The sequence below is a fragment of the Kogia breviceps genome, chromosome 9 (assembly GCF_026419965.1).
Source record: "Kogia breviceps isolate mKogBre1 chromosome 9, mKogBre1 haplotype 1, whole genome shotgun sequence".
In the NCBI taxonomy this organism is placed as follows: domain Eukaryota; kingdom Metazoa; phylum Chordata; class Mammalia; order Artiodactyla; family Physeteridae; genus Kogia; species Kogia breviceps.
In genome coordinates this window covers 47,430,208-47,457,764 of record NC_081318.1, presented here as the reverse complement: position 1 = coordinate 47,457,764, position 27,557 = coordinate 47,430,208, and the positions used below count along the sequence as shown (strand labels likewise).

Below are 27,557 nucleotides of genomic sequence, written 5' to 3'. Positions count from 1 at the left end.
TGAGCATACACCATGAACAGATTATTTCACCTACTTTAATCTGAGCCAATGTAAAGTTAACATTATCTTCCTATATTTTAAAATGATGAAAACAAAGGTCTGTGTGTTTCACATGTCCACCTGGAATTCTATCTGGGCTTGGCTGCCTCCACACTTCCCATTTCTCATATCAAATCACATTTCAGTCAAGGGTCCTGGATAGACTACGGATCTCTGGTCCCCCAACCTGGGACCCACCCTTGGATTTATCCACTGCACACTTGCTAAGCAGACCATTTAGGAAAATGAGACAGTGAGATGGGTAGTTCTATAACCACATCCCAAACAGATTCCTCAATGTTCAGTCTACATCTGCTAACCTAACAGTGATGATGTTTACCTTGGATTTTGCTTTCTAATGACTATCACACACTTCCTTGCCCTGTGTCAGTGTGACAAATCCTTCACTGCCGTTTTCATTAATCATTCCACTGGTTGAGCGACTCAGGCTGTCACACAGTAGACAATTATAGGATTATTTTATGGAAAACAGACACTGAAACATTACAATGAAATTTCAATTATTTTCACTCTCCTTGTTGAGACATATTTCTTTTTTTCTTTTTTCTTCAAGTTCAGATTTGTTTATTCTTCCTGAACCATTTGTTTCTCGATTTAATGATTCTCTGACCACCACGAGCACTTTAAAAGACAACCAGACAATAAATCAAGTACGTCTGATTTTACCCAGTTTTCCCTTTTCCGGATATGTTTTAAATAGAATAGAATGCCAGACTCTGGGGGGAGAAGTTAGGTGTGGTTGTCTGATGGATCAGAAATGGACTATATGGCCCTTAGGACTTACAATCGCGATCCTGTAATTTTATGAACTCTTGTTTCTTTTGTTCTGAGTTCTGCCCATAACAACAACTAAAGCAATGACAACCACAACTATTAGCCCTGTGGTTTCTCTGATCTCTGGCTGGGGTTCACCAATGTGGGCAGCAGCTGGCCAACGAAGCTCCTGAAGTCTGTGAACTAACACTAACCTTCTACCCTCAGATCAGACACTGGCCTCAAACAAGCTCTGAACAGCATCAAAGCAATTATAAAAGGAAAGAGGAAAAGTGTGGCCAGAAACTGTTTGAACACATACTATTTTAGAATTCAGCAGTGACCTTCAAATGAGGAACTCAGTCAGACAAATATATTTAACTAACATAATAATTCAAACTAGATTAGCAATCAACACATCAGGATTTTAGTTTGCCCTTAGTAATTATTCCTATCCAATATTTAAAGAAGCTGCAATTTCCAACACTATTCTTGTATGGCTCCTTTGCCCCACAGTGACCATATTTTGAGCTCACCTCTGACAAGAAGGGCCAGAGCCATTAGGGTATGTTTGTATGTGCTTGCATTTGGAGCTTAAAGAAGCAGTAAACCTCCAGTTTTCCTCTGACATCAGAAGGATCTCAGAATTCAGCTCTCAAACTTTTATTTCCCCCTTGAGAGAAAAAAGGTCCCAACATCAGAGTTGAATAGTGTTTTTGAATCTTGGTTTGCAAACTTTCTGTGTTCTTAAATGATGATTGGAACAGCCTAATGGAAACCACGTTAGGAGCATATTGTACTTGTAAAAATAGTCTAGAGAGAATGTAATACTTGGTTAATTATCCAGATGTGTAAAAGCAAAATGAAATTGGACTTAAAGAAACTTGTAATTGTGTATTCCATTTGAATCTCTCCCTTCTTACATGTTTCAACAACATTCATAGCCGACTTACTGTACCCCTGGCCACCCGGTAACTTTTAAGGGAGTCAAAAAATTCATATCGAAAATCAAGCTTCAATCAGCTCCTCCAGAAGAAACAAAATCGTGTCAGAGAATAATATTATAATGGAAACAGTGTCCTCTTACAGAAATTTCACATATGTTAGCAGTTACTATTGTTTAAGCTACTCTTAGTCGTCTGCATTTCTTACTGAAGTTTAGTTAAAAAAAAAAAAAGTAGATGCAGCTATATTCACTCTCTGACTTGCTTCTAAATATACCTTTTATGGTAAAACTCGCAGAACCTTCATCAGTGATAATGAGCAATGGCCTTTGAACCTGGTTACCAAGTATCACTAGTCATTGACCCTAGCTCCTCACCTCTGCCTGGAAGTGGAAAAAGAGAGTTGTCATCCTTGGCAATGGCAAGGATGGTCAGGGTCATTCTATGTCCGTTTCCCTGCTCTTCCCCCAAACCCCCAGCCACTCCAGCTAGAATGAATATCTCTGAAGAGTTCACTTCGGGGCTGGTGAGAACTCTTCCATGTCTTCCGGGAGGAAACCAGGTGGGCTGCCCTTCTGGAGAGAGTCACATCGGTGTCATGTCCTCTAGCTGTCCCCAAACACAGACTATGGTGGAACCAGCCCCATGTACAGGGGTGGTCAGAGTGAATAGGGGGATATGCCTTGAAGAGAATTTTATACACACATTGAAAACTATAAAACTTGGTGAAAAGCCTAAGTTTAATGGAGTCACACAGGACACAGCAGCCAAGAGGACAGGATTAAGCTAGGGTGACCTTGACTTCATCTAGCCTTGGGGTAGAATCTTACTTCACTTGGCACCATTATTTCTTCTGAGGAGAGAAGAGGTGTGGCCTTAACACGGCCAGTTCAGAAAATTAATGAATGAAGAAAACTGGAGCTTTGGTATTGTGGTAATCTCTACAACTTCCTAGACATTGCTAGACCACGTGTCATCTAATTTCAAGACCACACTGCTGTGATTAAAAAAAAAAAAGGCTTGGGCTTCCCTGGTGACGCAGTGGTTGAGAGTCCGCCTGCCGATGCAGGGGATACGGGTTCGTGACCCGGTCTGGGAAGATCCCACATGCTGCGGAGCGGCTGGGCCTATGAGCCATGGCCGCTGAGCCTGCGCGTCCGGAGCCTGTGCTCCGCTACGGGAGAGGCCACAACAGTGAGAGGCCCACGTACTGCAAAAAAAAAAAAAAAAAAAAAAAAAGCTTCTAACAAGAATATGACTTTATCTAAACATCTATTTCTCTTGACTATGAGCTTAAAAAGAAATGTAGAATCCACAGGAATACACATATGAGAAAAACATTTTGATCTGTATCCAACTTTTAGCCACATAAATTTATGCAAAAGTATGTACTGCCTTCCAAATATGTTCTTATTTCGTTTTGAGATGATGCTTCTTTAAAAATTAATTCCATCAGTGACAAACATAGGTGAAAAGGATGTACCTCACCTCCCCCCCAACTCTAACTTTGGTGCCAGTTTTGGAGAAATTCATACCCCCCTTGAAGCCAGGTGACTAGAACAGATGAATAAACCCTTTTGTTTAGAGATTACAGTTAATTTGACTTTTAAATAAAGAGTGTGAATATACTGGGCCACAGTCAACAAACTTGAGTCCTTCACTTGCTCGCTATAGATAGAATTCAGAAGGTTGAAGCTGCTTACATAATAGATATAATTTAGCATTTCTGGTCCCCAGCCTAGACATCGCATCCAATTGGGTACTATTTGTGTCGCCATGCCACTTGGTCCAGCATAGTAGCTCACTTCAGACAAAGTTTATACTGACGTCTGATTTACTCATTTTCTTCTCCACGTAACCAGAGAATCAGCAAATATGTGTTGATTTGACTTAGATATGCTATCCAAAAGCCCGAGGCCCAATTTTGCAAACATTTCCATATGCCCCTGTTCAATTCTCCAGGTTGCAGCTTAAACCTTGACTTTTCTAATATTAAAATCATTAAATAGTCACAAATCCGTTTTCAATTCTAAAAGAAAATATTGGCAAGTCAGAGGAACATAACTGAAAATAGACATCTGTCATGAGCTCAAGAGTTAAAGCAGCTCGAATGCCATCTAGTAATATTCAGCAAGTTCCAAGCTTTGAGAAATAATTACATTCCAAGGACTTCAAACCTGTATATCACTTGAAACTTCCATTTACTCCATAAAACTTTATGATCAAAAGACAGAAATATCCAAGAAGCTAGAGAACTTCTTTTCTGTTTGTATAAGGTTAGTAACCCTTAGAGATTCTGTACAAAATATGTAAGGGATGTCCGACTCCCTTGTACAGACAGTGGATCTATTCTGTGGGAAAAGGCAAGTCTTGGAAACAGTGCAGTTTTGAGGAGCCAGGCTCCAGAGAGCATCTTCACGAAGGGCGTTACAATCCTTAGCCCATCCTGTGACTACAGTCTTTGGGTGATGGCGTCTGGCTGCTTAGGTTCCAATCTCGGCTGCGTGAGCTTGTACAGCCTACATGACCTCTCTAAGCCTCAGTCATCTCAACTGTAAAATGGAGGTGATAATAACAGTGCCAGCTTCATAAGGCAGCTGTGAGGTTATTAAACAAGGTAATGCATGAAACACTGCTTAGCATCATGCCTGTCATATGATCCACTCTCCATAAACATTCTCAAATAAGATCTACAAATAAAACAAGGGGACTAGATAACTTTTGAAGGCATCCTTCTAAATCACCAAATTCAATGATCACAAGCCTGGACTAATAAGATAAAGGTATGGCCTACATAAAACAATTATAGGTCTATAGTTCTCCCTTCCCATCCCTTCACAGGTATGTCAGTGCTTGAAGTTCCCCTATCACAAGTACCTTTCTATGGCTTAGGCTCTGTCCTCTATTCAAAGACAAGTATGTTGGAAGTACATTTAATTGATCAGATTCTCTCTAATGGATAGTAAGCTGCTAACAAGTCAGAATGGGTGAGAGAAACAGAACAATCATGATGGGGATGGAAGAAGCATGGGAGAAATAGGACCTGAGCACAACACAGCCAAGGAAAGGAAGGCCAAGCATGGCAGGTAGGGCACTGGATGACCCTGGAAAATAAGGGAGTAGAAAGGAGGTTCCCAGGGCCTGGGGTGCAGTACAGGGAGAGAAGAGCCATGAAAAGAGATGTAAAAAAGCCAAAGAGAAATATCATTGATATTTTATTTTATCTGGCAAATGCCTTGTGTGAAGCCACTCTATAGCATCCATTCAACACTGTGCCTAGTATTGTATGAAACAAACCTGGCTCTCACCTCCTGGGAGCCTGCCACCGGAACCCAGTGGACCATGATTATTTCAATAAAGAAATCAGACTCTGTGAGCCCAGCAGGACTTCACTCATGCAGATGAAGATAAAGTATCCTATTAAGCTCACTAATTTTTAAATAGCTTCAAAGTTTTGCCTCAGATTCAGCCTTCGAATTAATCATGGTTGCAAAACTGCTTCTAAGGAAAGTAGGCCTCTCCCGCTGATCAGGAGATGCCCAGTTTTAATCACATGCCCTGCCAGTTTGGAAGAGCTCCCACCCATTGGCACAAATGCCTCTACATGCTAAATCTTTCCCATGAGTGGACAGAAAGCCACAGGCTCACAGGACAGTGGGCAGACCCCTCCCTACCGTCACCTCCCTGCCTTCCAAGGCCAGGGCTGTTGTGCTTTAAATTTTAGCTGGGCCCACATACACTTGAGTGGACTCCAAAGAGTGTCTGTACCTCAAGAAAAAGAGCAATCTCACTAATAGTTACTGGCTCAGAAAGGATAACACTTAGGAAGAAAGTTAATTATATGAATTAAATGCAGCTTGTTTCTCTTTTTGAAGTACATTTTTTTCATGCCTTGAGGAGGGTGATTTATAGACACATTTGTCTCTCTTTAGAGAAAATTAATTCCAGTTGGTGTTCTGGGCAGAAATGGAGAGAAGGGAAGGAGACAAAGCAGTTCTTCCTTCCCCGCTGCCCCAACTGCAGGTCTGCACTATGCATTGCTGTGGCCTCGCGTGGTCCACACGGCAGGGGTGAAGGGCCTGGACTGGTCCCCACACATTTTGCTACCATCCAAAACTTCTAAGCTCCACCATCATTTTCTGATGAAGCAAAAATTTCTTTTAAAGATGATTTCAAAATAAGAGGGGAGACAATGCCATACCCCAAGAACTAGGGAGCAGAGCTTTTTAAAAATCTCAGCCCCTGTTTACATGCATTAGGCCATATGCTTTGGAGCCATAACATTTTAATCCAGCTTTTCAACATGAATGGTAATAATAGTCATCATATGCTGAGTACTCACCACAGCTAGTCACTCTGCTAAATATTTGAGGAGGATTATCTAATTAAATGCTCAAAACAACCCTATGCAGTAGGTACTGTTATTACTTCCAGACTCCCTTACACCAAAGTTAGGGCACTGAACAGCTGTTCCAGCCCCTTTGAGCATCAGGCTACCCTCATTCATAGCACACAAATGTGGAGGATATTTAGGTCTAGTACCTTTACAATCAAAAGCAGAAAACCATTTCTGAGTTTATGCATTTGTTTTCCAAGAACAATTCTACAAATCTAGTGGCATTATTTGTTCGGGAAATTAAGAGTTCACAAGAGAAAAGATTTCCCTTTCTTGAAAAATCTATTCCAACATTTTTTTTGGTGGCAGCCACAGGGAGGGTGGGCTGGTATTATGTTAAAACTGCAATTGTATACAGATGCTTTAAGAGTACATCTAGGTAACTACAGTTGGGTATCCAATAAAGTAAAATATCCCCAGAAGTGATCTAATTTAAAAACCAACCCTTCTGATTGTAAGATGAAAAGCAGAGGCCCAGAGAGGTTACAGAACTTGTCTGGAATCATCCAGAGAGAGGCAAAGCCAGCAATGAACCTCAGGTCTCCTGATTATTAATCCAGAATTCCTTCCACTTCTCCATTCTGCCTCCTAGCCTTAAAATAGAAGATCAGGTGGAACAAAGTAGACTAGAGGAACACAGCATTCTGCCAATAATAAGCCATCAAGGCATTATTTAGTGCTCTACCTTTTAGAAAAAGATGTGCCCCCCGATTTAATGTATCTTGTGTGGTTCTCATGAAGATGCTGCTGCCTGGCAAGTGCATCTCCATCCCAGGCTCTGCCTGCCCTCATTACCATCTTTCTTCATCACTTGGAAGGCACAGGTTTCCTTAAAAGTATTCATCCTTGCAGCAGAGAATATAAAAAGAAAATTGTCCTTTGCTACACACATTCAGAAACTACATGCGTGAAACCACTGGGCAGACATGAAATAGACAAGTCAAATTTTTCATTTGGAATTTGGCAGCTTTGCTGAAAGTTCAACATGATGGTTAACAACATTGTCACATTATTTGCAAGACAAGGAATTACACAATAAGCAGATCACTCTTCTGTTGGTGGTGGAGACTGGGTGTTTTCCAGGGTTGCTACCAAAATGACAGGAGTGTCACCTCCTCCATCCCCCTGACTCCAGTTATTAGTTCTAGAATGGCCATGGGATTCAAACGTATATTGAGATTCAGGTATATGGTGGAATTATTGGGAAAGAGAAGTTGAGATGGTAGGCTATACCTAGAGCTCTGGAGTGGGTTGGAGAGTCAAGGGCACAGGTGAAAAGAACTTATCTGAGAATGAAATCACTGAAGTGCAAAGCCAAGTGAATAGATGGAGAGAACATGAGACAAGATCCTGATAAGGTCTGAGCAACCAGATCCAGCCACGCCTGATGCCAACAATCAATCCCCTGTTTTACTTAAGACACTTTGAATAGGGTTTCTGTCACTTGCAAGCAAAAGAGCTTTGACTAATACACCCATATTTATCCTTCAAAATCCAATTTAGGGCTTCCCTGGTGGCTCAGTGGTTGAGAGTCCGCCTGCCGATGCAGGGGATGCGGGTTTGTGCCCCAGTCCGGGAGGATCCCACATGCCGCGGAGTGGCTAGGCCCGTGAGCCATGGCCGCTGGCCCTGTGTGTCGGGAGCCTGTGCTTCGCAGCGGGAGAGGCCACAGCAGTGAGAGGCCCGCGTACCGCAAAAAAAAAAAAAAAAAAAAAAAAAAAAAAAATTCCAATTTAATTGTTGTCTCCTCTGTTTGACTTTTCCTGAGGATCCCATGTTGAGAGGTAGCTATTTGTTCACCTTATACTATTTGTCTTTACAGCTACTTCTCTAACTGTACTCTTCATTCTGTATGGTACTTATTATTAGACTCAGATTTACAGTAGAGTTAAGGTCTTAATCTTTGACTTTCTAATACTTGTCCAAAGCCTCAGACATAGTACATACTCAATATATGTGTGTTGAACTGAATTGAATTTGATTCTAAATACTGTTTCAGGGAACACTGAACCCCTCAATGGTTTCCCATTACACTTTCTAAGTCTAATCACTCTGCCATGAGCAACAGGGCCCTACACGATCAGCCTGCCTCTCCCATCTAAGCTCCTTCTACAGTGGCTCAATGCTTTTCCCTGAGTGCACCAAGCCTGTCCCTACCTCAGAGTCTTTGCATTTGCTGTTCCTTCTTCCAGGAAAGCTCTTCTCACAGATATTGCAGAGATCACTCCACTCAGGGCTCTGCTCAATTGTCTCCTTACCGAAGAGACTTTCTCTGACAATCTTATCCAAAAGAACACTTCCATCACTCTCCAACCCTCACCCTGCTTATCTTTTTCATGACATCTTTTTCAGACATATCGCTGCCTGACCATCTGGTAGCTATTTATTTCTTTCATTATCACTGCTTTCACCTCTGGAATGTACGAATGCAGGGAATTTTTCTGTTTTGTTCACAACTGTACTCCTAGCACCTAAGAATATTTGTGTTCTCAAAATATTGGCTGCTATACATATTTTAAATAACCTTAAATTTAAAAGGATGATAAAAAGCAAACCTTAAGGTTGAAACCAACATATGCAAATGAACTGTTCATTAAATTGTAACATAATCACCCTGGAAAAAAATAGAATTAATTCCCTGCTAGGACAGGGAAAGTACAAGATAATCCTATAACATAAACTAATTTGTGCCAAAGAGCAAGGAAATGCTCAAAGGCTAATGGGGACAAATGGGGACAATGTGTCAAAAGGACACAGGAGCCAGCCTGAAGGGTTCCCATTGACCAAATATAGGAAAATACAAGCATCAAAAACAGTAACGATAGCAATAAAATTTAACACAGCAAACAGAATTAACAATCCATGAGTCCCCAGTGATATTTTTAAAGTACATATCAGAGAAGAGGAGGAGGGAAAGATGTTCTCTACAGAAGAATGCCAGATGATATCTAAAGGAAGATAGATCAGAAAAATCACCATTTTATAACCCCCAGTATGATTACTGATTCAGACAGGAATAATCAGTGGATGCTACAACTACTTGGTAACATATTTGGTGTGTGTGTTGGGGGAAGCAGATGTTCACATGATCTCAGATTATTTATTAATTTCAAAGGGAAAATGGTACCTTTTCAATGGTGAGATCTGGCAGATACCACCTTGACTAAGTGACCAGTAATGGAACAAAGCTGTTATATGCCTTCTGATGTGATAGAATAGAAAGTAAACAACATCTTCTATGTAGTGTTCTTGCCAAATGCTTTCAGTGAATCTAAGCATTGGAAAAGAGTCAGACAAAGTCAGAAAATGGGACATTCTACAAGGCACATTGTCTAGACTCTGGATAATCATCATCACAAATGACAACAACACCAGCAAAGACATGGTACTGAGACATGACAACCCACTGTGATATATGAACCTTTATTTGGCACTGAATTTTTAAAACTATGTTATGGAGGACATCTGGGGGATAACTGGATAATTTTTTATATGGGCTGAATTAATATTGATGTGTGTGTGTGTGTGTATACTGAATGAATAAACCACAAGTGTCATAATATATTTCAGTCCTGATGATGTGGGAAGCATGCAAGAAAACATGACTTCAACTTACCTCCCCAGTGGCATAAAAGTCATTGTCTTTATAGTCAGAGAACAACTGGAAAAACTGAGTAAGTGCACTGCAAAAAGAAGAACAACAATAAAAATCACACGGAATCATGCTATGCTACACAATTTCACCCTTGGACAATAGGTTTCACATTTGAATTAAGATACCATTATGCTGTAAGTTCCTGTAGGCATTTTTTCAACATCTCATGTGCATAACACTCCATACTCTGTGGATGGTTAGAAAAATACTTGTGGGCTTACTTTGTGATACTCAAAGTTGAGACAAGTGAACATCAACACTCTGGGAAGGTTTCCAAATCCCTGGGTTACCAACTTGAATCACCCACCTGTTGAGGGGACCCTTGAGCAAAGTACTACAGGCTTTCACCTATTACTTAGCAATTTGTGGAGTTAGTTCTGCAAACCTTATGACCCCATTAATCTCGGGTTGCAGTGAGGTAATGGGAACCTTAGTTGCTTACCAACCTCTCTCTGTGGGGAAGCTGAACATTTCTATATTCTAATGGGGCTCCCAGCATTTCAGTGTTTTAATAACCAAAGAACAGAAAAGCTGTAAAATGACTGTAGTCTAAGGGAAAACCACCAAATGGTCACAGACATTGAAGTAAATGCACAGTGGCCTCCAGGGTCAAAAGAATCACATTTAGGAAAGAATGCCAACAGCCACCTTGGTAAGCTGAAATAGATTTAAACAGCCTCAAGACATTATTTTATAATAAGCAAGAAAAGGGTGGATGATTGAATCATTCTCTACTTGAACAAAATCTTTCAGAAAGGAAACAAAAACTTGTGAAACTCAGAAGCTTTATGAATGTTTTGACCCAGATTGCAATGCCTGAGAAGCTAGGCAGGGTTTCTGTTCCAGTTTCCTGCTGAGGGACTAAAAGCCGTAAACCAGCCAGTGAACATGAAAGGCAAGGAGGCCCTGAAAAGCCAGGAGAAGGAGAAAGTTCAGGGGTCACCCAGAGGCAAAACTGGGTCATTACAATCACCGTGATCCTGGAAATAGTTAATTTTCAAAGGCTCCATGAAAACCCACCATTAAACTCTATTGTAGAGTTTCAGTTTATTTCTCTGTTTATTATTTATAGTAACTAAAATCTTTGTAGCAGCTAAATCTGGGAAGCTTCATTATATAGCATCCATGTTTGTGCTGGCAATGAGCTAGCTTTAGAGCTGAGATAAAAACAGGAGTTTATTCTCCAGCCTTCCCTCTCCAAACTTCAGGCTAAAAACTGCTTGTCTTTCTCTCTGCCTGCTAGTTGGAATGGCAATAGACATTTTAATATAGTAAATCTGAACTAAGCCTTGTGCTTTAGCTTAAAGCTTATTTCCTTAAACAATTTGTTGGAGGATTGTCAGGGCTGCTAGATTTAGCAAATAAAAACAAAAGATGTACAATTAAATTTGAGTTTCAGATAAACAACAAATAACGTTTCAGTATAAATAAGTTCCAAATACTTCATGCGACATACGTAGATTAAAACATTATTCGTTGTTCATCTGAAATTCAAATTTAACTGGGCATTCTGTATTTTATCTGACAATCTTAGCTGAAGGAGAGAATCTCCCAGGTTGCTTCCAGCCTGAAAAAGCAGGATTATCTAGCTGAAGTTTCCAAGGCAAGGTCCCACTTGAGGAAGCTATCACAGAGATTTAATTTCACAGTAGGATATGAACAAAAATTTGGCTAATCATAGCAAGGCCTTAGTAGGTCTTTCTTAAATGGGAATGAAGAATGAAAAAGGTAAATTTAGTAAGTTGCATGTACACATGTCATTTGCTCATTGAACTGTGTCTTCATCAAGGACTATGCCATTATGTGGTGAAGCGTTGTTTCAAAATAATATCTAGAATCATGCTCACATAAAATTGCAAATTTTAGTAGAAATGCCAAAATACATACACGTGTGTGCGTGTGCGGCACACTCCATGCATTTACTCAGGCACAAGCACCACATGGCACACAAGGCATACCTCTTCCAGGTGTTTCCATTTGGCGACCTTGCTGGCATTGTGCCAAGGCCTTGTCAATTTGAGTCAAATTTTAGTCAAAGGCTACCTGGTGGCAGAAAGGTACATTGAAGGACAATAGGATGAAACACAGATTGCAAGGGTGAATGATTAGGAGAAACTACTCCTCAAATAATTTTTTTAAAAGGGAAGATGGGTTCGGGGCAGAGAAGGGAGATGTAAATGATAACGCATTATAGATCCAAAGACAGCCTTGGACTTTGGTCAGCTCTAGGGGGGTCAGGGTCATAGTAAATACACCCAGGAGACATCCAGGAGAACTGAGGTTAAAATAATCTCAGCAGAAGCTCCGTACCAACAAAAGTCAAACAAGGTGTAGCTTTAGTCGCTGACAGGATGAAAGAAGCACAGCAACAAGAATCTCGGTGGTTTCATTCTGTTGCATCAGATGGGGAGCCATCCTCTGCAATCATTCATTCCACTTTTAGTATCGCCAGGCCATGATCTCTGCCTGCACCCATCATGCGGTATTGTTCTAATTTAATATATGAAACCTGTTTCATAGTCACACAGTCATGAAGCTTTGTTTAACAATACATACTATCTCCCATGCAAACCAATCCGTGGAATAAAATAGTAGCATTTCCGTTTGGCTGCTAAGAAGATAACTTCAGGCACACTGGGAGAGTGGGGACTGGGGAGCTTTCTTACTACTTTATCAGCAGCACCAGGAACCATGTCGGGCACATAGTAGGCCATCAAAAAATAGTGGTAGAGGGAGAGTGGCACCAGCTGGTCTACTCCAAAGTTAGAAAATTTATTATTCTTTAGGAAATTTATATATTTTTTCTAAACCAGAGAGGCATTGTGGTCCTAAACACATTCCAAAGAGAAAAAAAAAAAATTTTAAACATCTTGTTAGTGAAAAAGTTTCACTTCCAAACACAAAGAAAAGCAGCCTAAATGTGAATGTCAAATGTCTTTATGAGTCTCCTCCTTACAGCCGTGCACTAATAATAGTGAAAAGGAATTGGATTTTCAGAAAAAAAGAAAGATGGTTTTCAAAGGGAGAAAAAGAATGTTCTACTCTTTAAACCAATAGTAGACAATTTATAGGTTTCAAAGCGACCTTCTTATTCCAAACACCCATCTGGACAGCTGGAGAGAAGGCTGTAGTCACAAAGGGAAACAAATAGTGCAAACCATAAAGGAAACAGCTGAAATCAGTTTTCTGCACTACTCTTGATTAACTACTTTCCAGTTCTAAGAGCCTGAAGCAAAAAGAACTAAAACAGCTATAAACAATGGATGCTTTGAAATAGGTTCTCTTTACATGTCTTGCAAGAGGAGATGAACCACATGTCAGCAGTAAATATCCACTCAGAGGGTCAACTGGAAGCTGTGACCATCTCTGGGGGAGGGGCAAAAGAGCCAGAAAAGGAAGGGCAAGGGTGCAAGGCTCTGGCTTAGAGGGTCTGATGCATTTCTTTAATACAGACCCTCCGCCCTCAAGGTGTTTGCTAGTTAAACAACTGAGGTTGTTTGGATTTAAGCCAAAAGAGGGTTGGAGTAGGAGGAGGGTATGGGGGAGAAGTAGGTTTCTGATCTGAAAAATGAGAGCTCACAGTCAGTGCTAAATGAGAAAGACATGGCGCTTGAGTAAACTTGTAAAAGACAGCTGGCAGGATTATGTCTGCGGCGGGGAAAAACGAGGTGCGTGAGCTGGGGGCAGGGAAGAGACCCCTGTCAGGATCGGGCTAATCTGCCCCCAGGACCCATTGTATCTGGAAGCAGAAGTGTGGGTCCTTTCCAGCCCGCCTAGAAACTGAATGAAAGTGTTAAAATAATGGGACATGTGGCAGATGAAACTGTGCAAGACAGACAACAGCCATATCATTTTCTGGGGCAGCAGAGAAGAGAGAAAAATCGCTGGGAGAGAGGCCGGAAGTTCTTCCTTCCTCTCCCCCACTCCCACCCCTCCCAGCCATTGGCCTCAGGGAGAAAGAAGAATAAAACGGAAAGCTTTTGTCAGAGATCAAAAACCTCTGACTCCTATTAGATTCACTTTCACTTTGGGGATTGGTTGGGTTTGCTCACCAAGTAATTAGCAGAAGGAGTGTTTGGTAAAAGTGGGGGGCATGGTAAAGGAGCTAGTTAACTCTTCCTGGCCACTAGGATTCTTTTAGTAAATTATTACAATGCGTAAAGGGGTGCCCTAGTGATCTTAAAGAATCCAGGACTTGGTCTCTAGTAATAATTTACAGACTGGAAAAAAAATGTGACCGAATAAGAAAGGTCACTTACTTTAAAAACAAGTACTAAAAAATAGCTATAATGAATGTAAGAAAAAGAAAGGAAGACATTATACGTATACTGTTTGATCAGGCTTACAACGTCACATTTTCCTTAATTTTTTTTTTTTTTTTAGTAAAAGAATAATTTTGTAATATGAAGGGAAAAGTAAGAGACTCTCTTAACAAGCTGAGCTTTCAGCCTGGAAAAGGCATGAAGGAGAAACACAAGAGTAAAAAAATTGCATTTTGTGAAGGCCACAAAAGGAGGAATCCTGGGAAAGAAAACAAACATCCGAGATGTTGTTTCCTGGCAAGTGCAAAGTTCAATATAATGTTGGAAAGCAAGCAGAAACCTCTTAGGCATCTAGTTAAAAGGTTGGAAAATCATCTTTGGTTGAATAATTCTGCTCTGTTCCCATTGTTTTTCAAAAGCTATATTTACAAAATTAAAATTATGCCTTAAGATGTCAGTTCTTCTTGCTTTCTCTACTTTCATACTTATCAATGATAATGTAATAAAGTGGAAAACAGGCTGTGTGCGTGTGTGCGCACACACACACCTCACATAGAAGTATTCTTAAAAGATCTTCAGGAAATGGACTATGAAGACCAATCAATAATACTTCTACTACTGGAAGAATCTTCCTGTTGAAATAGAAAAACGTTTGGTCTGAAGAAGGCTGAGAGAGTCAGGGCCTTTTACCTGTGTAAGTCTCGTGCCACATCATCCTCATCCACTGCATATCCCTGGAGATGTTCAGTAAAACTGAAGCCCACCTGAAGGTGAAATAAATAAGCAGGTATAAACACAGAGAAACACATGTCCTGCTGAGAGATACCACATGGGAAGGAAATCAACCTTATTCCAAAGGCCATGACTTTGACCTCAGATTTTTGCCATCATCCATATGCACTCAGCCATCGATGCTGCATGTCACCTACGTCCCCCTTCCCTCCTCCAAGCCCAAACAAAATAGCAGCGCAAAGCTCTGCCCAGAAGTCAGTGACTGAGCTGTTCTGATCCTGCAGTGGGGACCCTGCCAGGTGTTGCTTTAAGAACAAGCAATTCACCTTTCTTGGCTCCGGCTACAGTATCAAAAGACCCCAAGTTGTCTCCTCTCTGAAACCTGGAGGGTGCACTGCTCTGCCTGCTAAGAAGGAACGTAGGCTGGAGATAAAAGATAAAAGTGTGTGTGTGTAGTTATTTTGTCCCATTTCTTTATTCATGGGAAATATGGCCAGTAAGCCCTTTCACCTTCAGCAGACAAGGGGCTTTAAAATAAAGATTAGCTTTAAACGAATATTTCCTTATATATACCTAGAAGTTCAGGGGCAACTGAGCTGTAAATCAGTAGAAGAATCAGTAGAAGAAGCTACTACTTATTTTGGGTCAATAATAAACATAAGGAATGCACCCCCTCCACACACACCAGTTGTAAATATTTTTGCTTTTGTTTTTTCTCCAAACACCCAAGAGAACAGGGCATTTAATTAAACTTTTATTTAAATATGGTATTATAGACTAGGAAAAAGGATGATTGAGAAAACATGGGGGAGGGCAAGAATGTTGGACTTTTTTCTCCCTTTTTCTGTTTTATCTTTGAATCATCTGGGAAATGAAAGAAGTCAGAGGAATTAGTTAGAGGACAAAGAAGATACTCCCAATCTGCAGAAGCTGACCCTAAAGTTGCTTTGCTATACTGCAGTTTATAGGATTTAATTTCATAAGAACATCCCAAGGGGAATTCCACCTTTTGCTCCCCTGAAGATGAGGCATTCTGTTCACTGTGATAAGTGAAAGGGGCCAGTTTTGACTTTTAATTAATTTATTTATTTTTAAAATTTCTGGCTGTGTTGGGTCTTCGTTTCTGTGTGAGGGCTCTCTCTAGTTGCAGCGAGCTGGGGCCACTCTTCATCGCGGTACGCGGGCCTCTCACTGTCACGGCCTCTCTCGTTGTAGAGCACAGGCTCCAGACACACAGGCTCAGCAGTTGTGGCTCACGGGCCCAGTTGCTCCGTGGCATGTGGGATCTTCCCAGACCAGGGCTCGAACCTGTGTCCCCTGCATTGGCAGGCAGATTCTCAACCACTGTGCCACCAGGGAAGCCCCAGTTTTGACTTTTTATATCTAGAACTCAGTTTGAAAGATTAGGACTTCCCATACTATATAATAACCCATGCTATAGAGAAACCCATATCATCAGCAGAAAGAAACTAATCCCTTATCGTGGATGGTATAATTCAGTGATCAGGACATTTTATAAGATTAGAAATGAGGGAAGGAGAGAAGGCAGCAAGTAAAATTCCCAAACTTGGATATAATGATACATGTTAGAAAAGTTAAATTTCAAATGTGTTCTTTAAATAGACAATTATATTTTTAAAAGAAAAAAATTAAATCTGTATTTTTTTCTATTTCTTAAATGTACTTAATGAAAGAAAAAAGACAAGAGAGACCAACACTGCCATTTCACAGGACCCTGGGGATACTCACTGGATTATCAATGTAGAGCATGGAAAATATAGTGGTCCAAGGAAAGTCTCTGGCACGCACTAGTAAAGCAGAGAAGAGGTTTTAGACTGGGTCATTAGTAAAACATTCCATCTAATGCCTAGCTCTGGTTAGGAGCCCAACATGCCTACCTGTCCTCTCCAGGTCAGCGAACCTTTGGTGTCCCTCTGACATTGCATTATACTCTCATAGCAGGGAACAGATACCAGCACCTTTTTCTTCTCCCCTCCTCTCCTTTACTTTTCCCAGAACCAGACAGTTTCTACATCTAAGGTGAACTTTGGAAACAAAACCCCATGCAACTGGTTCATGCAGAAACACCCAACAACCAGGGATGCAATAAACCCATCTGTCCAATTGGGTGAATCATCCTTAATGTCCAGTTCTCCAGAATCTGCTTCCTCCCATCCAATGCTGAAGAGAACCACACTTCAGCAGAATTGTGTACGTGAATATACTGAGTCACAAACTGGTTCACCCTCCAAATTATGATCCAGGGAAAGTAAACAGTCTCCCCTCCCCACCAAAAAAATGAGATGGAGGTAAACCTGGGTTAGAGCTGGATGTGGTTCCTTCTCCATTCCTTCCTTCATGCCAGCCCCAGCCCTCAGTATCTTGCTTCCAAGATATCCAATCCATGTGACTGAACCGTACAGTGTTCAGTTCATGTGAATAACTAGGGATATAATTCCACCCATTTGTCCTACGCAAAAGGGCTTACCCAAATAGTAATAAATACCAACTGTTTTTCATAAGCCTGGATTGCTTGAGACAGCAGCACACTGGCAGAACAGAGCTTGGAACCTTTCACCCAAATTTTAAGGGAGAAAGCAGCCCAGCCAGGACACGCACCCTGGTGGCTCCTCCTTCTTGGACAAACATTGCCAGAAACTTATGTTTTTATAATCTGGAACTGTAAAGCTATTACTAGTGGTTCACTGTTCACTCTAAGTTATTTCTAGAGCAGATATAAGGTTCAAATGAAGAACTCTCCATGGGAAAACAGAGTCCAAGCAGCACTTACCGGTCATGTTTCTTGTGACAACATAAGGTCCGTGTTCCACAAAGAGTCCAAACATGGATGAGCCTCCCGGCCCGCCCTGCAGCCAGAGGACGACTGGAGCATTCCATGGCTCTATCTAGAAGGGACAAAGAACCCAGCGACTACATAGAGTGCTAAGGCTGCAGAATACATCCAAGCAAATCTACCCCAATCCTCCGTCTTTCACAGCCTTGACTAAGTCTCATCAAGCCTTCCCAGACCCCAGTGACCACTCTCCACTGTCATCTCTTGTTGTTTTGATTTCGTATTTGTTTCATATGCCGGTATCTATCTTGTGCAGTTAAGTCTTTTCTCACTAATAGCCAGAAAAGCCACAGATTGTAGAAGCTTAGCCTTTGTGTGGCCCTAGACACCCAGCATACTGCCTAGGGCACGGTTAGATTTTTTTAAAGCTCTTTAAACTTTCTGGGGGCTCTTCCATTTGACCAACGTATTCCCAAAGAGGCACAACAAAGAATCCATCCTCCTCAGTGACAATTTTCCCCTTTCACTGAGAGCCCAAATTGCCTTTCTGATTTTATTTACAGAGAAGGTGTCCACAGAGATAACAGGAACTTCATTCAACGTGATGAAACTGAGAAGAACAGAGACAGGCCCTGAGTCATCTAGTCCATGAAAACAATAGCAACAAAACCCTGAACAAGGTATGGATTTATTTAGGAGATGTGGCCGGTGTAAATAAGGAGAGGTCACTGGCAGTGTTGGGACGCTGGAAATGAGCCACTGGCAGTGGTCACAACCATCATCCCTGATGACAGAGTGGTCTTTACTTCTTTCACGCAGCACCTCGCAGGGGTCGGCGCCATGCTAGGAGGAGGTCCTAGCAGAGCAGTGAGTGAAAAAGACAATTCCTTGTCCTCTTCAAGCTTACATTTCATTGGAAATACTGACAGTAAATAAATGAATAAATACGAGGATTAAAGAGTGTGGAGAGGAAATAAGGGTGATGTTAAAAGAGTGAGTGAGGGCAAAGAAAGAGGCATTTCCTTTGGACACAGTGATCAGGGAAGTTCTCAGTGAGATCCTGAGAGTGAAATTGAGACATGGAAGCTGAGAAGGATCCAGCCACAAGGAGAGCCAGGGAACGATGCTGTAGATGGAAGAAATCCTCAAGACAGAGAAGAACTGGGTGGGAGAGCAGTGAGTATGGAGGTTGCCTGGTCCTACATGAAGCCTTGGGAGCAATCTGAAAGAAGCTCCACGTGGTCTCCACAAGGCTCAAAGCAGAACCTGATAGTGAGTCCTCATTTGAATGTCATGGCTCATCTGATGTGCAGTCAGTCAGGTCTGGCAAGAAAAGGATCCTACCGCTTCAGGCCAGAATGAAATCCTGCAACCTCTTACTTAGCCCAGTCACACAGAGACAAATCAGGGTTGCATTAGAAGGTCAAAGTGGATTGGCTTATCCACCTGGATGATGTGAGAAGGCTGTAGGCAGAAGGCAAGATGAACTCAAGGGGAGGGGATCTGGGACCCACAGCCAAGAACCTGGAAGTAGAGCTGATCTTATAGGGTTCTAACCATGAAAACAGCAGGGACAGACGGATTTCTCTTATCTAGTCACCAAATATCTACAGAGTCCTTTGGCAGCTTTGGGAAGGGGCCAAGGGAGTGTGCTGACAGAGCGGCCGAGTGGTCAGAACAGCTGTGAGCTGGAGAAGAGCCTCCCTAGGAGGGGCCACCTGGGATCCACTCTCCAGTGTTAAGGAATTAAATGAGATAGTATAATATTTGTAAAGCCCTTGGAGCAAAACCTAATGCGTGATAAAAATCCCATAAAGCACGAATGATTATTATAACTAAGGAAGCAGGTAGAAAAGGTAGGAGCCCAGAGTCAGACTGGGAACTCAGATCAGGGCTGTAGCTCCAAGAGTCAGCACAGTGTATCGAATAAGTCTTGTGAGTCCTCGTCCCAAACTGGATTCCAATCTGGGCCACTAGCTGTGCCACTTTAGGCAAGTTGCCTAAGTTCTGTGGACCTCAGTTTCCCCACCTGTAAAATGGGGATCAATAATAGTACCTACGCCATGTGGTGGTTGGGAGGACTAAATAAATTAATTTTCATAAAACCCAGTGAGTGGCATATAGTGCATGTTCTACAGATGTTAGCTATTGCTACTGGGTTGGCCGAAAGAGTCCATTCGGGTTTTTCTGTAACATCTTATGGAAAAACCCAAAGGAACTTTTTGGCCAACTCAATATAATAGAAAAATACTAGGCATTTATAGACAGTCTTCATGTAAACCATCTATAAATGAGAGAATAGGAAAAGTGGGTTGTTTGCTGTTTTTTCTTGCTCCTTTGGACATCTTCCCTGGTCAGTTTTTCGCTAGTTGGTTCTCTTGCCTCAAGTGTTGCAAATGTCTATAAAGAATTCAAGAGAACCAGGAACTTATAAGTTGAAGCAGAAAAAAATTAACATCAAAGCAGGACTTTTAAAGCCACTGTGGGGAAGCAGAGTGACCCTGGAACTGGTAGCCAGACAGGTGCTGGTTCTACTTGGCCACGTAATAGCTGCGTGGGCCTCAGATTCTTCCAGCCCTCTGCTGCCTCATCCATCAAAGGGCAATAAATGCCCACCTCACAGGCTTGCCCAAGGACCCTAATGAGAAAATGTGTCATGAAATGAAATTGTCAACTCTACTGTGCTGAATAAATATAACCACCTCTGCCCTAGACTGCCTGGCCCCAACTGTGTGTTTTGTTTGAACGAGTGATTTTTATCTCCCCTCCAATCCGCTATCTTGCTATTCAGTATCACTCCCCAGGACCACCTTCCACTTGTATTCACTCAGCAGTAGGAGAGTATTCGAGGTGGAGAGAGGATGGAATCCAGATGGAAGTCGTTCCAGCCTCCCGGGCGTGTGAGATACTGTGAGTCCATCCATTCCAGCGGACCTCCAGCCCCCCACTTCCTTCCTATCGTGCACATGAGCTTCTAGAAGCCCTGGAGAGCTACCCATGAGCCAGTGGTTCTCAACCTTGGCCACCCATTAAAATAAGCTGGAGAGCTTTTTTTTAAAAAAACTACTGCTTAGGCCCAAATCCCAGCGATTCCAGTTCAACTGGTCTGGGGTAAGGAAGGCATCAGTCTGTTTTAAAAGCTCCCAGGTGGTTAAATGTACAGGCAGGGCTGAAAATCTGTGAGGGTGATAGAGAGTTTGCCATCTTGGGTGCCCAGGGCCCTCTGATCTCCACCCTATCCTCCCCTGCTTTTCATGTCCCTTCCTGTGACCTGGCACAATGATGGGACCTCCGGGCTCTCAGAAAAATAGGCTGACCCTGAGAGGCCACAAAACAAAGTCAAATCCAACACCTCAGTGCCAAACATCTTTATTATGCGACTTTGAAGCACAGGACACTGCATTCTTGGAATGCTTAAATAATAGGAGATCTGCACACACACCTCCAACCTCAGCTGACCCTGCTCCTCAGATTTACTTTCCTGAAGGAGGTGAACGAGCTCAACAACCTCTGAAGAAGCTCATTTTTTAAAAGAAAACTCCATGCACACATCTTCTTACTCTGATGAGCCAACCATCCTGTGAACTAATACTACCCTTATCTGGAATGAAATGCAAAAGTCAGATGCCAGAAAAGAAAGGTTCACATGTACATCGCAAAAAGCCCTGGAGTTAGTTATAACACAGCCTGCGGACTTCTGTGATATGCTATGACATCACAATGTCATGACATATAACAATAATTATGTCAATAATAATGGCATAAAGTTATTATGTGATAATTCCTTGGGTGATATATTCAGCTGTCAGTTGTGAGAATGAAACCCTTCTCCCACTCGCTACCCCCCATTTAGGAAAGAATAAAAGTAAATGAAGACACCCTGAACAAAACCACACTGCAAAACCTAGGATCAAATGAAGTAAGAAACAACTGCTTTACTTCACTTACAGATTTACAAAATTCAGGACTTTTAAAGTACTTATTATTTTGAAACTATAATTCAAGAGTGTATGAAACAAGAGAGAGAATGTGTTTATTTTTGTCAAAATTTTGAAAATTTTTACTTAAAGCTTTTCACATTATGAAGAAAGTACTTATTCTTAGTTTTTTTTCCAAAGAGGGTATAAAAAAATTCCCCCTTGCCCCACCAATCCAATTCCCTAGAGATGATCATAGAAATATTTAGTCTTCCAGATTGTTCTCTATACCCCACCTCACCTCCCCACATGTACATATACACGTATCTTATAGATGTTACATATGCGATATACATAAGCACTTTTTTTTTTCAAAAATAGAATCAGGCTATACATAATATTCTGTATTTGCTATATTCACTTAACAACCTGTTGTGGAAATATCTTCGTATCAGTACATATTATCATTTGGCTGAATAGTCCGACACTCTGAATTTACAACAATGTATTAATTCATTTAACATAACATGAACAGGCATTATTCTAGGGCTGGGGATTCAGACCAGCTCCACTCATGGACAGGAAGGATACTTAATGATTAAGAGCATGGGTTTTGGCACCAGACTGCCAGGGTATGCATTCTAATTATGTGATTTTAGGGCTGTGTGACCTTGGGCAAGTTACTTAATGTCTCTGTGTCTCAGTGTCTTCTGCTTGAAAATAATAATAATAATGTCTGTCATACAGGATTGCTGTGCAGATTCAGAGTTAATATATGCCCAGCAATTGAACAGTTCCTGACATGTCTACTTAAGTGTTAGCTCTGATTACTTTTCTGGTAAGGTGGGAAGACAGGTAATAAATAAATAAGCGGGTGATATGAAAGAGCAATGGAGAGACGTTAGACTGAACACTTAAAGAAGTCCTCTGGTGATGGGCTAACATTTGAGCTGAGACCGGAAAGGTGAATAATCCCCTATTGATAAAAATTTATATATTTAATTAAAAAGAAAATAAAATCTCTACTAATGACATATAGGTCAGAGTAGTGTAGCAAGAACTGATGATCAAAAAGAAGGGACAAGTAAATTCTAAATATAAAAGAAGGGACAAAGGAATCATAAATAGTTAAGTGAGTAGCGTTTCTAACAACAGAAGGGTGGACACGCAGGTCCCACAAATCTGCCTACTTCTTGGTGAGCAAGAAACTATGGCTTTGCCTCAGAAGTCCTTTCAATTCTTCTGGTGACCCCTGGTGGCCGATTCATGAACTTGGATATTCCTCCCTCAGGGTTTGTTCCTAAAGGAACAGCCCAGAAGGAGGCAGGTTTTCTATTGTTTTTTAGATCCCTACTGAAGTAAATTTCAGTCTCTCACATTAGCACATTCCATTAAAAATCTACCCTATGCCTTAATAGATTGTCATTCGAAGTAAGTAAAACATTTGTTTGGTTTAACATTCTGTACTTAAAGAGATTCTTAGAAACACCCAGCTTTTTCCTTTCTCCTTGCTTCTAAGTGAGCATAAAGGAGACTCTATATGGGAACACTAATGAAATGAAACCAGTAGTCAACCCTCCTGCCCTACTGCTTCCCACGTGGGTAGCATGTTCTGAGTCTTCCTTTTCATCCCTGCTCCCCATCAAACCATCCCCATCTTCGTTCCATCCTCCCAGGCCCTCCTCTGCATCACGTGGTAGAGATAACCTTCTACTCAGGCCTTACACATAATCACTGAAGTAGTACATTTGTACATCGGGGCCAGGGGAGCACTAAAGACTTGCCAATTTCAGTACTCTCAGGAAACAAGATTGTATTTTACACAGAGGACTTGCTGGAGTAACTCTAGGGAATCTTAGGTACCCAACTAGTATTGGGGCAATATTTTCTGCCAATGCCTAGGGCTGGGTACATATTCTAACCACCCTCTTCCTGAACCCCCAACAAGGAACACCACACTTTGTAAGAGAAAACAGCAACTTAACCACTATAGACCCAAATCAATGTACCACTTAAAATAAGAAGTGCAATTAGTAAATTAATTAAGGCTCCCTTCACACTCCTATATGCAGAGGCTGATCATTTTTGGTTTAAGTAATGTGTCCTGTCATAATGGAAGTCATTAGTACCCCAAGTAAATGTCTTGAAATTCCCCCGAGTATGTTTGAATGGACTTCCATTTTGCCACACAGATCCTAGTTCAGCTGCTACACTAATGGTATTAATCAAGCAAACTTTTTTTTTTAAACTTTATTTAAAGCAATTGGTTTTGCGTCTAGAATTGTTAACTAGGTACCTAACAACATTTTTTAATACTATTTTTAAATTAATTTATTTATTTTTGGTTGTTTGGGGTCTCCTTTGCTGCACGTGGGCTTTCTCTAGTTGCGTTGCGCAGGGTCTACTCTTCATTGCGGTGCACAGGCTTCAGTGCACAGGCTTCTCATTGCAGTGGCTTCTCTTGTTGTGGAGCACGGGCTCTAGGCACATGGGCTTCAGTAGTTGTGGCACGCAGGCTCAGTAGTTGTGGTGCACGGGCTTGGCTGCTCCGCAGCATGTGGGATCTTCCCGGACCAGGGATCGAACCCATGTCCCCTGCATTGGCAGGTGGATTCTTAACCACTGCGCCACCAGAGAAGTCTCCCTAATAACATTTAAATTCTACATACATACTCCCAACACATGCAAACAACTTGCTTAAGACATTCAGTACTTTCCAGGGAAATTTTACTTATAGTGGTTTGTTTCGACCACTCACTTAAAACTTCCTATACAATGATTGTTGCCACTGCACTATCATACAGACAACTAACTTTTCCAAACATTTTTCTGTTTCTGAAGCCTCCTTACATCACTCCCAAGCTCCCAATGGCTCTCAACAAGCTTTGAATTGTCTCATTAATTTGAGCCACAACTCACTTCCCACTAGAATTCTCTTTACCTTTCTCCTCTTTAAACTTTCTACCTGGCTCTCATTCCTTCATGAGGTAATTCTGGCTTCTCTGTGCCTCCTTCAAGGAAGTTGGACATTAGAAGGAATGGGGGGAGGGTGTTAGAAAAAAGGCCTGACTTTCCTTTCTTTTTTTTTTTTTTTAAACATCTTTATTGGAGTATAACTGTTTTACAATAGTGTGTTAGTTTTTCCTTTACAACAAAGTGAATCAGTTATACATATACATATGTTCCCATATCTCTTCCCTCTTGCATCACCCTCTCTCCCACCCTCCCTATCCCACCCCCTAGGTGGTCACAAAGCACAGAGGTGATCTCCCTGTGCTATGCAGCAGCTTCCCACTAGCTATCTAATTTACATTTGATAGTGTATATATGTCCCTGCCACTCTCTCACTTCGTCACAGCTTACCCTTCCCCCTCCCCATATCCTCAAGTCCATGCTCTAGTAAGTCTGTTTTATTCCTGTCCTACCACTAATCTCTTCATGACATTTTTTTTTCCTTAGAGTCCATATATATGTGTTAGCATACGGTATTTGTTTTTCTCCTTCTGACTTACTTCACTCTGTATGACAGACTCCAGGTCCATCCACCTCATTATAAATAACTCAGTTGCATTTCTTTTTATGGCTGAGTAATATTCCATTGTATATATGTGCCACATCTTCTTTATCCATTCATCTGTTGATGGACACTTAGGTTGCTTCCATGTCCTGGCTATCGTAAATAGAGCTGCAATGAACATTTTGGTACATGACTCTTTTTGAATTATGGTTTTCTCAGGGTATATGCCCAGTAGTGGGATTGCTGGGTCGTATGGTAGTTCTATTTGTAGTTTTTTAAGGAACCTCCATACTGTTCTCCATAGTGGCTGTATCAGTTTACATTCCCACCAACAGTGCAAGAGGGTTCCCTTTTCTCCACACCCTCTCCAGCATTTATTGTTTCTAGAGTTTTTGATGATGGCCAATCTGACTGGTGTGAGATGATATCTCATTGTAGTTTTGATTTGCATTTCTCTAATGATTAATGATGTTGAGCATTCTTTCATGTGTTTGTTAGCAATCTGTATATCTTCTTTGGAGAAATGTCTATTTAGTTCTTCTGCCCATTTTTGGATTGGGTTGTTTGTTTTTTTGTTATTGAGCTGCATGAGTTGCTTATAAATTTTGGTGATTAATCCTTTGTCAGTTGCTTCATTTGCAAATATTTTCTCCCATTCTGAGGGTTGTCTTTTGGTCTTGTTTATGGTATCCTTTGCTGTGCAAAAGCTTTTAAGTTTCATTAGGTCCCATTTGTTTATTTTTGTTTTTATTTCCATTTCTCTAGGAGATGGGTCAAAAAGGATCTTGCTGTGATTTATGTCATAGAGTTCTGCCTATGTTTTCCTCTAAGAGTTTGATAGTGTCTGGCCTTACATTTAGGTCTTTAACCCCTTTTGAGTTTATTTTTGTGTGTGGTGTTAGGGAGTGTTCTAATTTCATACTTTTACATGTAGCTGTCCAGTTTTCCCAGCACCACTTATTGAAGAGGCTGTCTTTTCTCCACTGTATATCCTTCCCTTCTTTATCAAAGATAAGGTGACCATATGTACGTGGGTTTATCTCTGGGCTTTCTATCCTGTTCCATTGATCTATATTTCTGTTTTTGTGCCAGTACCATACTGTCCTGATTACTGTAGCCTTGTAGTATTGACTTTCCTTTCTTAATGCATAGAAAGAAATTGCTGAAAAGGTTGCTTTCTTCTCCATGGTAAATTTCATTTCTCAAAGGGAATCAGGCATGCAAAGGTTTCTTCAAAGGCTGAATATATCTGTGGATGGGATAATCTGTAATTTATCTTTTTTAGCTACTTTCTTTTTTTTTTTTTTTTTTTTTTTTTGTGGTATGCGGGCCTCTCACTGTTGTGGCCTCTCCCGTTGCGGAGCACAGGCTCCGGACGCGCAGGCCTAGCGGCCATGGCTCACGGGCTTAGTTGCTCCGCGGCATGTGGGATCTTCCCGGACCAGGGCACGAACCCGTGTCTCCTGCATCGGCAGGCGGATTCTCAACCACTGCGCCACCAGGGAAGCCCCTACTTTCTTTTTGATTTGTCTCACTCCACCTACCCTCTACTTTTCTAGGTCTCTGATGCCATTAGTACATAGCAAAGAGAAGATAAACAGTGAAAGTTAAGAAGATAAATGTCTGTGACCTCTACATCTTTACTGTTACTAGTGGATTTGTAGCCATCTGTGGTAGACATATTTTAAGAGATCTGTCCAGACCACATTCCCTTCTCTAAGAATTGACTCTCCATTCACCAATGGAAAGAGCCCATTAGCCATGTTTATTATCACATGACCCAGCAACCTCAGCCTCAGCTGATTGGACCAAGAAAGAACACCTGACCCAAACTGGGCCAATCACACTTTGCCCCCAGGAGAAGTGCTAGTTAATCTCTGTTGGTTGCACAATCCAAGGACAGATAGGCTTGGAAACTGTAGGGTAGCCATCTTCTGCCAAATGCCTGTAGAAGCAAAGCACATTGATCTGCAACAAAGCACAGATGAGTGATCCATTGGTCTTGACAGAATAAGGCTGAGACAGAAAGACTGGCTGCCCTAGCTCCTGACGCCTTCTCAGCAAACAGTAAATTTTTCTATTTTTTTAACTATTATTTTTTCAACCTGGAAACATTGACCTTCAATTCTGTTACAAGTTCTAGTATTTGCCCTGGCCCCCATCAGCCATGAGTATCATATCCAGCCCAGGGCATGAGTAGGGGCAGAATGCCAGAGGGGTCTGCTTCCCCCTGAGCCACTTCCTCAGTGTTTGCCAAATGCCAGCATGCTAGGTAGGCTTCCTGTGTCCACCAAGGAACAGGGAGATTTTAACATAAAGGGGTATTCATTATAATGGGAGAGTAACCATAAATATATAAATAACACTCTAAAGTGTATCCTGGGCTGAGGGAGAATGTCCACGGATGGACAAACTCATAAGGTGTGGGCGCGGCCCTTCCCAAGGCTACGGTCCAGACCTTGTTGGGTAGCTGAGAAGTTCACTGAGGTGCCCAGGCAAAGCTGGCCAACAACCCCTGGGCAAGTAG

At 41.5% G+C, this 27,557-nt stretch overlaps 1 protein-coding gene across 1 annotated transcript in view; it reads right to left on the bottom strand.

Annotated features, from left to right (window-relative positions):
* CPVL (carboxypeptidase vitellogenic like) overlaps positions 1 to 27,557 on the bottom strand; it is a 111,833-nt gene that overhangs the window by 59,613 nt on the left and 24,663 nt on the right. The window contains 4 exon segments of the mRNA XM_067042437.1: positions 9,770 to 9,836; positions 14,761 to 14,834; positions 16,552 to 16,610; positions 17,594 to 17,708. Coding sequence (XP_066898538.1) covers positions 9,770 to 9,836; positions 14,761 to 14,834; positions 16,552 to 16,610; positions 17,594 to 17,708 — 315 coding nt within the window.